Below are 17,044 nucleotides of genomic sequence, written 5' to 3' on the forward strand. Positions count from 1 at the left end.
ACAGATCTTTTTAATTGTCAGTGTACCCTTACGAATGCGGCATGACCTTCTTTGTTTCGCCACGAGTTCGGACCATTTTTTTCTCGAATGCGTCGAGATGGACTGTCTTATCATAATTGAATATATAGAGGGCATTTACCCTTTAGGCGGATGTGACAATAAAACGCTATATTTTTCTGCTAATCGTTATTATTACAATAATGTTTTAGTCATTATTTCACTGTTCTTTTCGCTATCACACTTATTTCACAGGTTGTGTACCGTTAAAATATTCCATCGAACAATAGACATTTTTTCAAAAGTCGCCGATAGCACTAGCCTTGTCTCCTGGTTACGGTGAGAGTGTTTAAGGGCAGTAGGTGAAATGCCCGGGAGGGGGGTGTACTCCTGAGAATTCTTGGTGGGGATGTGCCGCCCGGTTCTCCAAATCCTGACCCTATTTCAGACCAAAAAAATGTCATTTTCAACACCCTTTTTCAGACTAGACTGTTCACTGTCCCTTATTTTTCCGTGAGATCATTATTATTATTTCTATTTCGTCTTATTCATTTTGAATTAAAATGATAACTACGTTCATATGCTCCCGTAGTTCTCTCGAAAACCATACCCGATTTCAGACCAAAATGTGCAAAGTGTATACCCATTTTCAGAGCAAATAGGCCCAAAAACCATACCCTTTAGGGTGGCACATACGTATATGCCTTATATTAGGGTGTACTCCCCCCCGGGGGGGTGAAATGCATGCATATTATATTTGTAAAGTAAGCTCATAGTAAACAATACCAAAACAAAATAAAGTGACTGAAAAACAGAATTATAAAGTAACAACATGGAACATTTACACAGTATACACTTAACATCGTGAGAAGGAAGCACTTGTTCTTTAAGACTGTAGTAATGAGCAAGCCACTATGTTTGTCTTAATTGACACTCTAACATCGCTTGCGAAATATTAAGGCTTTCGACGTGTTAAGGCTGAAAACAATTAAGCTTTTGACGCGACAAAGTTTCATAAAATATTATTTTATTACCAAGTTACGGAGCTAGACTGTGGAACCATTGTCAGAGCCCCTTTTTCGAAATACCCTGACTGCCAAAAAACGTAAGTGGTATTGAGATCGGTCTCGAACACTTGTTTATGTCTAAAGAAGTTTTTTTTATTAATATTGTTCTTTAAACACCCAGGTTTAACTGACATTTTTACCTGAAAAGGTTGTGTAGAAATCATGCAAAGGTCGCATAAAGCAAGTTAATATTTGCAGCGAAAGATCCTGTGAAGATTTTCCAGTTTATGTTTTAGTCAAGGCTTTATTCGTATTCCCTATATCCTTAATCCGCCTATATACGAACGAATTATCGCACGGTTAAAACTCCAACAAATCCTTCTCGAATGGAAACTCCATTGTTGAATCTCATTTTTGTAGAGATGTTGTAATGCTTTGTAATGTTGACGTTTCACGTTACTAGTTCACGCATTGTCAGTGGTTTGTGGTGCAAAAAATGACATCGGAAAAAATGAAGAAAGATTAGGAAAATAAATCCGGAACAAAGAGGATAGATGGAGAAAAATTCTTACTTAATTAAGTTTAAGTTGCTTTATGCAACCTGACTCGAGAATGTTTCGAGTTATTGAAGTTTTGCACCGATTGAAAGTGTTTCAAGAAAAGTGTATGACTTTAATTCTTCTATTTACATTAGAGCAAGCTTTACAAATAAGAAAGATTCATATTACAAGAAACACTTCTTTGTTATATTATGCTACACTGTATCAACAAACATGCGAAATGTCATATGTTTTTACTTTAAAGGATTTGTATAAACCAACGCATGCGTTATGTTGATCTCATTTAGGTGAAGTCGAAGTGGAAAGAGCACAAGGAAGTCCTTCAAAATGCTGATGTCATTCGTATTCTTTTCGATGTTCCTTATTCAATCAACTCATGGAACTCCTATTTCCAAGCAACAGTCAGGTATAGTATCTCACTTTAAATAATATCGTCTTTTTGTATTTGTTTGCATAAAAAAAAAGAAGAGAACGAAAAGAAATCATCTGCATTAGTTAGTTTGTACATCAGCCCGGGTTGTTCAAACTTTGGAAACCGCTATCCAACGGATAAATCACTACCTAGCGGATAGGCATTATTAGGGAAACCAATTGCTCTATGCGCTGGATGCATGGAGATTTATCCGGTGGATAGCGTTATCCACCGGATAAATCACCATCCAGCGGATATGTATTTGGGAAACCAATTGCGTTATCGACTGGATAGAGATTTATCCACCGGATAGCGCTATCCACCTTTTGAACAACTGCAAAAGGAAGAAGTTCTCTCTCGGCAAAGAAATGTACAAAAAAGCGTGATACACGTGCAAAGTTGTTGTTTTGCCAATTGGTTTTTTTTGCCGTTTTCGTTGTCGTCGCCGTGGTCATTGCTTAAGCTCCCTATTGTCCGGATTAGTATTGACGGGGCCTAAACCATCTTCACTGTATTTCTACAAGTTCTGTTTGCCTAACTATGATTGATCCTATGTTATGTGTACGTCCTATCATTGTCCTTTCAGTTTGGAACCCGCACTAACTGTCCGTCTTATCTAAGAGTGATGTTCGTCTTATAGAGAGTCGAAAATGAGGGATTAAAAAGGCAGGGACCAACTCTAGGTGTCCGTTTTATAGACAGTAAACTAAAAGGAGTAAAAAAAGGCAGGGACCGACTCTATATAGGTGTCCGTTTTACCGAAGTGTCTGTCTTAGAGAGGTGTCCTTTAAAAGAGTAGACTGAAATGTATATAAAAATAGGACATGTGCTTATGATTTTGGTTTTTTTCTGTATTAAAGCTCTGACCGTTCAAGATGATCCCACCCTTTCAGCAACGGAAATTATTGACAAGATCAATGAAGGTAAATCAATGCATTTTACATTACTGACTCAGATGCTGTTGTTCGCACGAGCAAAATGTCAAATATTGATTCAAGGCTTTTTTCACACTGGTGAGTGTATCCGCACAAACGTAAGCATAAAATCTTTGTGTCCAATAAAAATCAACGTCGACGTTAGTGTACTTAAGGGAAGGGAAAATTTGGATTCTAACTTATGATTGTGCCTGTGTAACTAAATCGTTTTCACGGGAAAGTAAAAATCGAGATCTGCAAGATGGCTTTTGCATTAGCACCGCATGCGTAAACTAGTTTTTAAAAGCTGTATATTTTGGTGATTTTATAATTATAAAACATAATTTTTTGTAAATTGCAGTAATATCTTTGTGTCATCATCACCATGATAATTAACAATAAATTAGTGAATGAGAATAAGATTTTCCTGCTTTCTCATTGGTTTACATGTACTGGTCACGGCTCGGTTAGCAGCCAATGGCCATTTTAATCATCTGCAAAGGTTAAAATCGACTGGCGTAGAAACGGGACGCGTAAAATTAGACAAAACAGTGAAAAAAAAAACATTTTCTTTGAAAAGAGACAAAACACTGACTCTACCAAGTCCGTTTCTGGACGAGTTGGGCATAAATGCGCGTGCATCCCTGTTTACGGTGTCCCGTTTTTATACTAGACGCATTAAACGTCTGAGTCGTTAAAGTCATCAGTTGAGTGCCTCTGAACGACGCACTTAAAACACGACGTTAAAGTTGTCAGATGTTAAATACCTCTGCCTTATTTACCGTTTTTATACTAGACAGGACGACTTTAACGTCTATCTTAGTAAACTTCAACGTCTCTAGTATACAAACGGCCATTATGCCAAAGGATGATCATGACCGTATATGGAAAATGGGTGCGACGGTGATGCGAGCTCGTACTGGCCGACTACATGAATCCTTAACAATTACAGTAGACGTTTTATAAAATTAAATAGAATTTTTTGAAAGGAAAGGTCGACAATTTAACAAAACAACTGTTATATTCACCCTTTTTGGATACAAGATTGGTTATAACCAATTCCGCTCTTCGCGCCTCGTCGGTTATTTACCACCTCGTATCCAATGAGGTATCATGAAATAAACGTTAATAATTTATGATATCTTAATATTTCGAAGTCGTGGATGTTGAGCCAGGACTATACGAGGGCGACATTCTTCTGGATAAAGACAGGCCAAGTGATGATGATTTACGACAAAGGAGAAATGCGAGAAGACGCAGACACTACATTTGGAAGAAGAAGATAATTCCTTACGTGATCGACAGCCAACTTGGTAATTCGTTTTCTTAAAATTTTTGCTACGAGAGAGTCTTGAGTAATGCTTAGTGTAACTTGCGTGCCAGTTATTGCTCTTTCTCTCCTAGTATAGTGGTTTTAACCTGTTCCAGGCTGTCATATGGTAGGGATGAAGCGTAAGTGAAAGGTGCGCGCAAATATGAGGATATGATCGGGGATTTTCGTGTTCGTGATTTCTCAATTCAGCGGACCCAACTATCTCGGAGCCTGGAACAGGCTACAGAGGTTCCCGCTGGTATTTCAATTAGAATTTTAAAAAATGGAAAGTGCGCGGCGAGAAGATTCCCCTCTCCCCAGAGTCCTCTCCAACGAGGAGACAGCCAAGACCACCAAATCCCAAAGTCGCGGTCAAGAATAACCTGAGATCAGGCCCAATTTTAGCTGTTCTTATACATTCTCTCTAACGGCTATCGCTAAAATTGGTTTTCGTTTCGCCTTACCCGCCGGAATGTTTTTTTCAAAGCGAAATGAAAATAGAGCCTTATCTCAGGTCAGGTCAACAAGTGTTTTAATCGCTAAACTAGCCTGAGTAGCTAGCAGTTTTAACTGGAGAGTTGCGCAATTGAGGGCCTCATTTTCCTCTCGGCTTTCGCTCCTACCCCACGAACAAAACAGCCAGCTTCCCAGATGAGCGAAACTGGGGAACTACCATCGCCATTTGCCAATATAAAAAAAATCGCGTTATTTTGTGATAGATGAAGAGACAGTTAATTTGACTGTTTGAACGCCACAAACGTCTTACCGTTGTGGGGAGTGGTAGGCTTCGCATGATGCTATATAACATCACTCCAAAGCAAACTCGTTACTTTTTTCTCTTTATTATCATTATCAATGTGTCCGTTAGTTTGTTCATTGGAGTTGTTTTTCAATATTTTTCTCCGATTACAGTGAATGAGGGATATGGTTCAACAATCCAAGCTGCAGTTGATCAGTTCGCTCAACATACCTGTATTACATGGAAGCCTCGTGAAAATGAAGAGAGATGGGTAACCTTTGTGAAGAAATCGGGGTGTGTATAACCAGTATTGCTTGGCCTCAGGTGTTCTAAAGTTGTATAGCGCTATCCAACGGACAAACCACTATCCAGTGTAGCAATTTAGGTTTCTGGGAAACTACCCACCTACCCCTCCCCTAACCTATCATTTTGCCCTAACTGAGAAGTAAGTGTTAATGTTAGCTTAGGGGAGTGTAGGTATGAGCCTGCTTGACCAAAACCGCCAATGTTACGTGGTATTTCAGGGAACAAACAAAAGATGAAATTTGCCAATGCGTGAGATCACGGTCGACTTTATTTATTCTCTAAACACAAAACGACAAGTTAATAGTCATGAAAAATGTACGGTTTGAGTTTCGACAAAATTAACGTCATTACAGCTTGCTGCGAGGACATCTACGGTCGCTGCTGTATCCAAAAAAGTAAAAATGGTCACTTCCACCCATAATTTGCCATATCGTCTTTAACGTAAAAAGTTGTTCATTTTCTGTTGTGGAGAAAAAACAAATTCGACCGCGATTTCTTGTATTGGAAAAATTTATCACATGTTTGCCCCCGGAGAAACCACGTGACATCACTTCTATCCCATCAGTCCTAAGCGCGTGCAAAGATGGCGGGTATCGTGAATAAGGTCTATTCATGTCCAATTCTGTCAATACTCCCTTCTTTGCCCTTTCTTTTCTTTTTATATGTATTGTCAAATAAGTTACTTACTTTGTCTTACAATCGCGGCGCCAGTAAGTTTACTTTGAGCTAGCAAATGACTGACGTGTCCATTCTGTGCCACCCCTAAGCTAACATAACACTTACTTCACACTTCGGGCAAAATGTTGGCTTAGGGGAGGGGTAGGTGGGCAGTTTCTCAGAAACCTAATATGATCCGAACTTGAGATCCGAACACTCTTGGTACTTTAAACAAGCATGGTAGGAAATCGATTCGTTCTTTGCTTGAAAACCAGAGAGAACCAGAAGGCTGAGCCGAGTTTCAGTCAAATTTTTTACGGAATGCACATTGTTTCCTTAAAATAATTTGGCCTACAAGCTGATATCGATTCTTGACAAAGTTCATAATCACACATCGTAACAAACGCAAATTCACAGTCTTTATTTCTTTCTGGTGTAGACGTTTCATTCCAAGCATGAGTTTGCTTCCTGTTACTTGTAGCAAAATACAGTGGCGGATCCAGGGGAGGGGCCCGGGGGGGGGGGGGGGGGGCGCTCCCCCTTATTTATAGACCAAGCCTAAAACACGTTTTTGAATACCACCCCTCCTCCCTCCCCATCTCAGGGTCTGGATGACCGGGCCCTCCTTATCTCAAGGTCTGGATTGTAAATTGAAATAGTTCATGAAGGTGACATTTTCTTTGCTTCATCTCCACTCCAGGTGCTACTCTTCAGTCGGAGTACATTATTGGAAGACTGGGTCCCAGGATATTTCCCTAGGAAACGGCTGTAACCATCAGGGTGTCATCATGCATGAAATGATGCACGCCGCTGGTTTCTGGCACGAGCAGTCACGCTATGATCGTGACCAGTACGTCGAAATAATGTGGGAGAATATTCAGCCTGGTAACGAGAAAAACACTTGATAAGATCGACTGAAACCAGATTTGTGGGCAAATATAAACTGATAAGATCGACCTAAGGAAGGTTTTGTGAGCCTGCGAGACTGAGCAACCCCCACAAACCCTTGTTTTCAATAAAACCGCTAGACACAAAACCCCCCCTGGGTCGATGTTATATTGTCACAACCAGATTAGTCAACTTGCGAGAAAAAGCACCCCGACCAAAACCTTGTTTTCAGTGCAACGGCGGTTGGTTACTAAATCGGGGTGCTGTCCTCACGTTGTTCCCGGGAACCAGTGCCTGGGTACCCACGCACAAAATGGTGTTGTGTTCACACCTTGAGTACCCGATATGTGACAGTCTACATAAGTACTCCATTTCATCCTATCAGACGCCATTTTGAAACATGGCCATAGTAGGAGTGCAAAGCAGTGAAGTACATACCCCAGAACTAACATTAAACGGTGTGCACACAGGGACCCGGTGCCCACTATTAGGGAGCTTAAGCAAAGGCGACGGCGACGCCTACGAAAACGTCACTTAAAAAGTGAATTCGCGCTGCCTCAAACTTTATCGCGCTTATTCCATCTGGTTTCATTCGTCAAATGTTGGCAATTTTTTTTTTTGAGTTGAATTCTAAAGTCCTGACTTTATCAAAGTTCAAGAAAAGAAAAAGAAAGTTGTTGTCTTGTGTTCCCGTTCTCGACAAAACGTGAAATGAGGCACTTTCACGTTGTAGTCGTGCAACGACGGCTAAGAAATGTACAAAAAAGCACCATGCAGATGCTTAGTTGTTGTTTTGCTAATATAAACCTATTGCTTTTTCGCCGTCCTCGTTGCTTAAGCTCCCCATTGTGTCCGAGTACAAACCGGCCGCACCGTGCCCGAATTCTAGAGTGGGTACTCGAAAAAAGGGTGTGTTCACGTTAGTGCTCAGCGAGTACCGTACTCGGGCACCGTGCCTGGGTACCAAGTGTAAACGCAGCTTAAACCTTTATAAGTGTGATCAGCATCAAATTTCTCCTTGTAAAATCAATGCTTTGTACAACAAAGTGGTCATAAGAATTAAGGACATGATCACACAAGATATTTGCCTGATATTTTATCAACTTCTCCCCGCTACTTCTGTAGTGAATGAATAGAGGCGACAAATGAGAATTTTAATTTTGATCTTAGGGTTTAAAGGATTAAGGCACTTGCCCTCTTTTAACTCGATATCCCAGACGTCGAGTTGACAGAGATAGGGGGTCAAATAAGGATACTATTCCGATTAAAAGACTTTTTTCCAGTTGACACCAACTTTATGTCGTGATAGGACACAGATGATAGATGTTTGTTGTCATGGGAAGGTAGTATTCAGATCCATCGAAACTCTCTAACCTCAACAAATTGTCTTTCAGGTAAAGAACACAATTTCGACAAGTACAATCTCCAAGAAATTGACTACTTAAGTGAAGTTTATGATACAGGCAGCATAATGCATTATGGGAAAACCAGCTTTTCAACGAATAATCAACCAACGATTCAAGCTCTCGGCAACCCTGACCAACAGCTTGGTCAGCGGAACGGTTTCAGCAAAACAGACATTGCGCAGCTTAATGCGTTGTACGACTGTTCAGGTAATATCAATTGAGTTTCACTCCAAGTCATATGAAACTTCAGTCTGACAGCTTTTAACACGGTAGTGTTTATTTTAGTACGTGGTAACAACCTTTGAGTCTGTGGAGTCCTATGTTGTTGTTACCATTCAAGTGAAATTACGATGGAATCCATCAGGAAATTGAATAGTTTTAATTTTCAGTGGACAAAAATTTTGTACCAGAATAATTGAAAGAATATTGCATTCGTTTTTACATTTTTCAATCTGTAGTAACACCAAAGAAAATTTCTTATGCAAGTCCGAGAAAATAAATGTCAAATTTCACAAGAATTGTGATTATACAGGTAAAAATCTAAAATTTTGTGTAAGACGTAATTTTGTGAAGTTTGACATTCATTTTCTGGGTTTCCCATAAGAAATTTTTTTTGGTGTACTACAGATGATTTATTACATCTTTAGCCCTTAAAAAATCTAAGAAACAATGCAATGTTCTTTCTATTATTCTGGTTCAAGATTTTTGTCCACTGAAAATCAAAATTACTCGCAATGTCCTGGTGGATTCCGTCTTAAACCTCTTTGGCAGTACTTTTCCGAAATCCTTACTGTTTATTTAGAATGTGGTTCTAACTTTTGAGTTTATGGATGAAATCCTATGGAGTAACCTGTCAAAAGAAACTGCACTGGGAGTTTTCTGGCTGTAGTGTTTCAGATCAAGAGAACAACAGGCAAATTAAACTTTAAGACTTATGTAGAAAAATTCAGAATGTCTGATGCTATCAGTCATTGAGCATAGTTTTGTAAGATAATCGTCACGTGAGTTGCTCTCATTCTCAGGTCCCAGCGGTGGTTGGAGCGGTTGGACAGAGTTCGGTCCGTGCGATAGTCAATGCTATCATAGTCGTCAACGCTTTTGCGCGTCACATGACCTTGCCAACTGCCCCGGGGCCGACTATTATGGTGTTGAAACTAAGACTGAAAAGTGCCCGGATGAAAAGTGCTATGGTAACTAAATACGCTTAGTTCTTCTCATTGAATAAAAATCAAGCTAAAAATTCATAAAACAAAACTCAAAAAAAATTAATTAAAGCCAAAAACACACAAACACAATTCAATAGAGGAATATCGAATATCGAGCGTGTTATGCTGTTCTGGTATTCTGGTATTTTGATGTTGTTATTGCAATTAAAAAAACTTCAGTGTTTCATTTTATCGGTTTGGGACAGGTTCGGACTGAGCGAAATCAAGCAGTACACTTTCAGAGTGCTGGAAAGTGATAATAAGTTTCATTGTTTGATGGTTTGACTGATCACAAGGGCACTCTAATCTATTGCAGATTCTATGAAAATTTGGTCGCGCTTTGCAAGCCGTTATTATCTTGTTTTACGTATACGTGCATGTGATAAGGGCGAATTTACAAAACAAAGGTTTTTATCCTGGTGGATCTAGTAAGCATAACCCTTTTTACCATTCTCAATCATCATCATCATCATCATCATCATCATTAGAGTTATAATTATCAATGATGTTATCATCAGTGCGCATGCGTGGGGTACTGGTGAGGTACTGTATGTGTGCCCCTTGCTTTAAGTTTGTCTTATCTTCGTCCTTGCCCTTAGTTAGCCGTTCTCACGCAAGCTACTAACAGTCAAAAGTAAAAGCCAATCATCAGTCGCCAGCTAAGCGTAAAAGTAAATAATTAATAGTGAATGAATAATAAATTTGGTGTTTGAATGCATCGTAGCACCATTAGATGGACACTGGGGAAGGTGGTCTTCGTGGTCTTCCTGTAGCGTGACATGTGACACAGGAACATATAAAAGGACGAGAAAATGTGATGATCCAGAACCCAAGAATAATGGGAAGGACTGTGAAGGCCAAAGTCAGCAAGTCGGTCAATGTGTCATGCAGCGATGCGGATTGGGTAAGACATGGGTCTTCTTGTTGTTGTTATATAGTACGTTTGCATTTAGTCTGCAAGATTACGGTTATCGATTTTGTTTATCGATAATAATCGATAAATTATTTTTTCTGTAATTTCGTTTTCTACCGATTTCCCATATCAATCGATATTAGTCGGCGGAATAAGATGATTAATATCGATGATACGCGTGATTTCCGATATCGATTTTTATCTATTAACTACGTCTTGATGGTTAGGTCGTTCTGACTCGTTCTTGAAGCCGGTTTCAGAATGAGCCTTTCTTTTGCTGAAAGTTCTTCAAATGAATAGCACATGCAAAAGAACAGAGACTCTTTGCTACGTTAGAACACCATAAAGCTGCGGCCTATTCATATGTCCTCCCAGTGCATTTGTGATTTCATTCGGCAGGTCCTTTAGATTGTGAGTTTGAGGCAGGTGGATTGTGCCACTGGACTATATGTAATCCAAGTACTTACCCTCTCTGGTATTATCACAGTGGCCCAACCGGAAGTTCAGGCACAGGACCCAATGGTGACCATACTTCCGGCTCAGGTAACTTAACTCAAGTCGTCTCCTAATATCGCATGGAAGAATGGACTAGAAAGCACTGCGTTAGTCACGCTGTGAATTGATTTCCCATCAGTCAAGTTTATTTATTTTAAGCACTTTTGGTTGCTTTCGAGCTAGCGCTTGGCATTTTTGCTCATGAAGTCATCTATGATTTGAAAACAGGCTGGAAAGAGGAGAAGGTGTAGAATATACTCTAGCTAACCTACAATCTGCCGTTTACGAATTTCTCATATTTTACCCTTCAACTCTACTTGTATCTATAGCAATGGTTTAACAATGAGCATCTAAAGCTTAACATGCGTGGCAGACGTTCCAAGGGGAAAATAAAGCTCGCGTGTACGCGAGGGTGCCCTTCACGTTCTCGCGCGCTCGAATTCCCTATTCCCCCTTCCTTTTCGAACGCCTGCCATGCAGGCTACATACAAAAAGCAACAATAACATTTAAATTTATCTTATGGCCATTATATATTACGTAAAAATAAAACATGGTACCACTGTTCTTTTATCACCACTATCAGGAAATTATATGTATTTCGAGGCTTCATCGCCCGCCCAGCAAGGGCAAACGAATTGCTTTTACAGTCAGGACCTTCCTGTGGAATCATGTCGAAGCCTTACATTCTGGTACCATATGCTTGGGTCAGGAATCGGTGCACTTAGGGTCAAGTTGCAGTTCAGTGATGGCACAATGAGCACTGTTTGGGAAAAGAAAGGTGAACAGGGAAATCAATGGATCCAAGCCAGTGTGGAGATCAAAGAAGACTCACAGTATAAGGTAGAGAAATTGTCATCGTTATTTTATACGTTTCCGGGAAACTGTCCACCTACCCCTCCCTTAAGCCAACATCAACACTCACTTCTCACTTAAGGCAAAATGTTGGCTTAAGGGAGGGGTAGGTGGGCAGTTTCCCAGAAACTTATATAATGACTTCCGCCCTTTAAGTCCCAGTAGTGGCCAACACAAATTTTCCCCTAAAGATATCCATACATTGTTAAGAGGTAAAGTTATGAAAATTAATAAAATGATCATCAATGAGAAAATGCCATGATTTTTTATCAAATTCTCTCAACTAATTCTTAAAGTAAACGAATGGAGATCAGTTTCGAGAATTTACATGTGGATATTGGGGCTTAAAGTGTTAGGGCTATGTTCACACCATATACACTTCCTTTCGTGCCTTCACAAAAAGCTAGAGCGATTTTCGTATGACCTTGAAAAATGGTATCGGTAAGTGCTCGTTATTTGTTATCAGCCAGTGGATGAAAACATGAAAACATAGACTCCCTAGTATGGAGAAGGCATTGTCCGATTGGCCAATCGTGTTGCAGTATGGCGTCAAAGTGAAGTATCGATTGATTTCGAGAAAGTTCTCGGGCGTGAAGTTTTTTCACCCAAGCGTTCGCTTAACCAATTAAAAGCCAAGCGCGTTTGTATCCGGTAAATAAACCAATCAAATCGCTCTATTTCCGTTTGTTTGTTGTTTCTGTTCTGTTCGCGCTTTTTTATTTAAAGGTCATACGGGAATCGCTATATCCGGTATAGTATGAACCGCAACAACACAGAGCTGAAGCAAGTCGTTCACACACATTGATCATCGTGCCGGAGCAGTTGGCCGAGAGGGTTTGGAAAACTAAATCCCAGTCCTCATTTCTGAATATTTACTTCCGTCTTAGTAGATTCCAGTCCATACCTGTTCACACTGTTCATTGTTCTTATGTGTGAACTATTCGTTATCACTGTATGGTTTTGTGCCAGCGCAAGAGCTACCTGCTATAATGTCGACATTGCCTTATAATCATAACGAAAATGATGATACTTATTTTGACTATGGTAGTTTTTTATCCTCAATACACATAATCCGTTCACGTGAAAAATGCGTCTACCGTTTAATTGCGTGAACGCACACTGGACGATCTGTCGGACGCACTATAGAGCTCTCTGTTTATCATGTCAAATGAAAAACAAAACAGTTAGTTTGTTTTGACATATGATCCCATCAAAATTTTTCAGTGACAGCGGTGATGTTTATGATGATGAGATACAGATTTCGTCAGTGGTGATAGCGATAATGATGATGATTCTGACGCGGAATGATGATCATGATCGCATGCAGCACCTAGGGTTGTTTCGTAGTTTGTATTTCTTTTACAAGTTACGTTCAAACGTAAGTTTGAAATGAAAAATGATCCAGAACTCAGAGTAGTGATATGGTCAATGAGATAGTTTAAGACAGTAAATTTTTCTTCTTTTTTTTTTCAGGTTTATTTCGAAGGTGAACGTGGTGGAGACTTCAGAGGCGACATTTCTGTCGATGACATAGCATTTAAGAAGTGTCCTGAGCCTACACAAGCAACCCAACAACCAACAACTACACAGGCGCCTACAACAACAAAACAACCAACAACTACACAAGCTCCCACAACAACAAAACAACCAACAACTACACAAGCTCCCACAACAACAAAACAACCGACAACTACACAAACGCCCACATCAACATTACTCCCGACAACATCATCTGTAGGTAAATAATTTTCTCTGTTATTCGCGATTGGTTGATTTTAGCCAAATGACCAAGAGCCTAATCCTCCTTCTTAGGCCCCTAAGGCGCTATGTGGGTAAATGGAGGAGGCTTGGGGCCAAGACCAATTCTCCCGACGATCTTGAGAGGGCCACCAAAAATCAGTGGTTCTTATGTGCGTATTTCCACAGTGTTTGTTGAGATATCAATATGTGAGTTCATTGACGCGCTTTGAGTTAATGGAGAGTTGTGTGTAAAAGAAGAATTTTATAAAAGATGTTACTATTTCAGTTCTAGATTCCTGTGACTTCGAAGGTAGTAGTATGTGCGACTGGACTAACCGTCCCAGTAACAATTATGACTGGCAGCTGAACAAGGGGGCTACTCTTTCTTCTAACACGGGACCCGCCAACGACCATACTAGCGGTCAAGGTAAAGAAGAGGGCACTAGGTTCTAATAGCAACATTTCCAAATATTTTACCTTGCTACCACTGACTTCTTTCCGGGAAAGTTTTTAGCATGAACGAAGTCGTTCGCGTCGCCGACATTAGTGTAGTTGGGGGTTTTCTCTGTTAGGTAGATTTAACGGATTTAGGTTTCTGGGAAACTGCCCACCTACCCCTCCCCTAGGCCATCATTTGGCCCTAAGTGATAAGTAAGTGTTAATGTTAACTTAGGGGAGGGGTAGGTGGGCAGTTTCTCAGAAACCTAAATTGATCCAATGCAGTTGAACCTCTCCACAACGGCCACCTTTGGGACAGAGGAAAGTGGCCGTTGTAGAGAGGTTTAACAAGAGTCAATGTGTAGACTCTCTGCCAAAAAAACTGGCCGTAAGTGGTGACTTAATAACAACTAAAACCCGTTTTGACCAATGGTAGAAAAATTCCAAGGCGTCAGTTTTCTTGTTTTATTCTCTAGAATTCAGTCAACCAGCAAGAACAAACATGGGCAAGGATGTTTAAAGTGATTGTTATTATAACCGTCTTTTCATTTTTATGAAAATATTGAGCTTGGTTTCGTTGAAAACGCTGGCAAAGTTGCCCCGATCGTAACACCAGTTTCAGTTTTTAGATACACTGTAATCTGAACATTTAAAGCAATTTTTTAGTTCTGAAATTAACAGCATATCGACAGTAAAATTTCAGGCTTTGAACAATTATAGTAACAACCTTAACTTTGAATAATTTTCTTAGCGTTTGCAAAAATTTCTCTCGTTTGACAGCGGTGAATTGCAAAGAGAGGATCGGCAAATTGAGTACTGAGAAGTCACGTTCAATCCTTTTCGCCCTTTTTCGCGTTCTTATTTGACGTTGCGTTGTCTTTCACAAAATGATAAATCTACCTATTCTTTACTTGCTATACTCTGCACATGGGGACCAAATCCTCTTATTTGTTCAAATTAAAGCCTATTTTGATTTGCCTTTATGATACCATTTCTAGGAAGTTACATTTACTTGAACGCCGCCAATCAGCTAAGCGGCCATCGAGGCGAGCTGATAAGCAAACAGTTTCCTGGTGACACGCCGAAATGCCTTCAATTCTGGTTTCATATGTATGGTAATGGAATGGGATCATTCCGTGTTTTTATTACAAGAGGAAAAAAAGGTAGACGATGGGAGCTTTTTAGAAAAGTAGGCAACAGAGGAAATAACTGGCAATACAAAGGGGTTAATGTGAAGAAACACAAGCGCAACAAGCCTTTCAAGGTAAGAACGTTTCCAGATTCGGGCGGGTTTAACTCTGCATTTTTGAGAGAAGGAGTTTTGCTGAAGCTAACACATACCGTAGCCCATACCATTACCATTTTTTGCCTGTATTTGCAACCTTAGAACTTAGAACTTAGAACATAGAATAAATAGTCCCAAAAAAGATAGAGATCAGCGGTTACAGCCTGTGCAGATGTGAAGGCACCTTAAGTGATCTAATGGCAGGCAAAGCAGACTGCCTAAAACAGCTTAATGTAGAAGATGACGTAACTCCATAAGGAAGCAGACTCCAGACTCTAATAACCCTTGGGAAAAATGAATAATTGAAAGCTGAGACGTTCGCCTTGGCAATAGGTAAGTTGGTGAAATCTAGTAGACTTGATTTTGTTGGTAGATTTAACATACATGGACTAGGAGTTTGACAGTTTACTAAATTATTATGAAACTTATAAATAAGCACTGATTGGTTGAACAAACGCCCGTGTTCGAGAGTATCCCAGCCCAAGGGCTTAACAAGGCTAGAAGTACTTGTTGCAATGTCATAGTCGTTGCATAAAAAGCAAACCGCTTTCTTCTGAATTTGCTCAAGACGCTTTATGTCAGTGTCAGGGTAAGGATTCCACGAAGAGGATGCATATTCAAGCGTAGGTCTAACCAGTGTCATATAAGCTGTCTCGTTACCCTCTGCGCTGCATGGTTTCATTGATCTTCTAATAAGACCAAGGGACTTATTTGCATTGGCAGCTATCTTAGAAGGCTATAGACTAAATCCCACTATCCTATTGGCCTTAATTCGCAAATTTAGAAACTAGAAGGAAACTCTGCAGAGTTAACTTTCACAAAGAATTGTGGGACTGTTACCAGACACATGAAAAAAAAATATTGACCAATAACTGACCGGCGTCCCAAGCAACTATCCCAGAAACAATTGCGCGACACATTTAGGCTCAGTCCAATAGAGTACTAAAGTGTGACGTCATACAAATGAAATTTCTGAAAACATGGGATTTGTCAGGATATTGTGAAAGAACAATGTCCAAGAGGCCTACTTGCCAAAAATGAGCATTTCGGGGCAAATTGTCTCTGAGATCGTAGCCCGGTTATGCTTAGAAAACTCCATACAAACCCTTCTAAATTTTTTTGGGTCGACACCCAGAAAATTAGAAGGGTTTGAATGGAGTTTTCAAGGAAATCGGCTCGTAACAGATATACCTTGATTGAGAAAACAGCCGACATTTCGCGACGCCACCACTGGTTTCCCTGCTAAATGACGTCTAAGAAACGAGCACAGAAATTCCATACTGATGACGCGTCATTCAGTACCCAGACCAGGGTAGTGCTTCTGATTGGCTGAAGCAAATTTCTCCCGCGACACGACCAATCAGAAGCACTACCTAGATCTGGGTAGTGATGCCTCATCAGTATGGAATTTCTGCGTTCGTTTCTCAGACGTCATTTCGCAGGAAAACCAGTGGTAGCGACGCGAAATGTGGGCTATTTTCTCTGGCTTCTATTATTATCGCTCTTTTAGAATATACTTTCCATTTGCTTATATTCTGTTGCAGCTCATATTTGAGGGTACTCGTGGAGTTAATGCGCAGGGCGACATTGCATTGGATGATGTAAAACTTGTTGAGGGACCATGCTGAAGCGTTCGTCAAAGCAACGCGGTGACAAAACAGCGTGTCTGAAATAACCATTGTCTTTATGTAACGAAGAAAAGCTATAATAAATAAAAACCAGTAGCCGATTACAGGCTCCTGACAAAGCTTGAATCACGAGACAAGAACGGTGTGGTGGTCATTTATAGCCTGCATGGCAGGCGCAAAAAATGGAAGGGGAGTTGGGGAGGGGGGGGGGGGAGCTTTCCTTCCTTCTCAAATCCCCTCTCCCGTTTCTCTTCTCCTCCCTCCCCTTTCAACGCCCGCCACAGGCTAG

The 17,044-nt window shown here is 40.3% G+C and overlaps 1 protein-coding gene across 1 annotated transcript; it reads left to right on the forward strand.

Moving 5' to 3' along the window:
- The first annotated feature begins 1,083 nt into the window (after nucleotides 1-1,083).
- On the forward strand, nucleotides 1,084-16,857 carry LOC140951896 (uncharacterized). Its single transcript, XM_073401270.1, has 15 exons — nucleotides 1,084-1,102; nucleotides 1,852-1,970; nucleotides 2,837-2,899; nucleotides 4,048-4,203; nucleotides 5,115-5,235; nucleotides 6,605-6,789; nucleotides 8,187-8,405; nucleotides 9,221-9,388; nucleotides 10,128-10,307; nucleotides 10,716-10,859; nucleotides 11,396-11,652; nucleotides 13,138-13,402; nucleotides 13,691-13,831; nucleotides 14,841-15,106; nucleotides 16,672-16,857. Exons 2-15 carry the CDS (start codon nucleotides 1,892-1,894, stop codon nucleotides 16,753-16,755), a joined length of 2,328 nt encoding a protein of 775 aa, XP_073257371.1. The 5' UTR covers nucleotides 1,084-1,102; nucleotides 1,852-1,891; the 3' UTR covers nucleotides 16,756-16,857.
- The last annotated feature ends 187 nt before the right edge of the window (nucleotides 16,858-17,044 follow it).

Source organism: Porites lutea, chromosome 11 (assembly GCF_958299795.1).
Source record: "Porites lutea chromosome 11, jaPorLute2.1, whole genome shotgun sequence".
NCBI lineage: Eukaryota > Metazoa > Cnidaria > Anthozoa > Scleractinia > Poritidae > Porites > Porites lutea.

Coding starts and splice junctions, on each gene's coding strand:
- LOC140951896 (XM_073401270.1), top strand. CDS start 1,892: ATGCTGATGTCATTCGTATTCTTTTCGATGTTCCTTATTCAATCAACT. Junction 10,308..10,715: donor CATGCAGCGATGCGGATTGG/GTAAGACATGGG, acceptor TTCATTCGGCAG/GTCCTTTAGATTGTGAGTTT. Junction 13,832..14,840: donor CGACCATACTAGCGGTCAAG/GTAAAGAAGAGG, acceptor TACCATTTCTAG/GAAGTTACATTTACTTGAAC.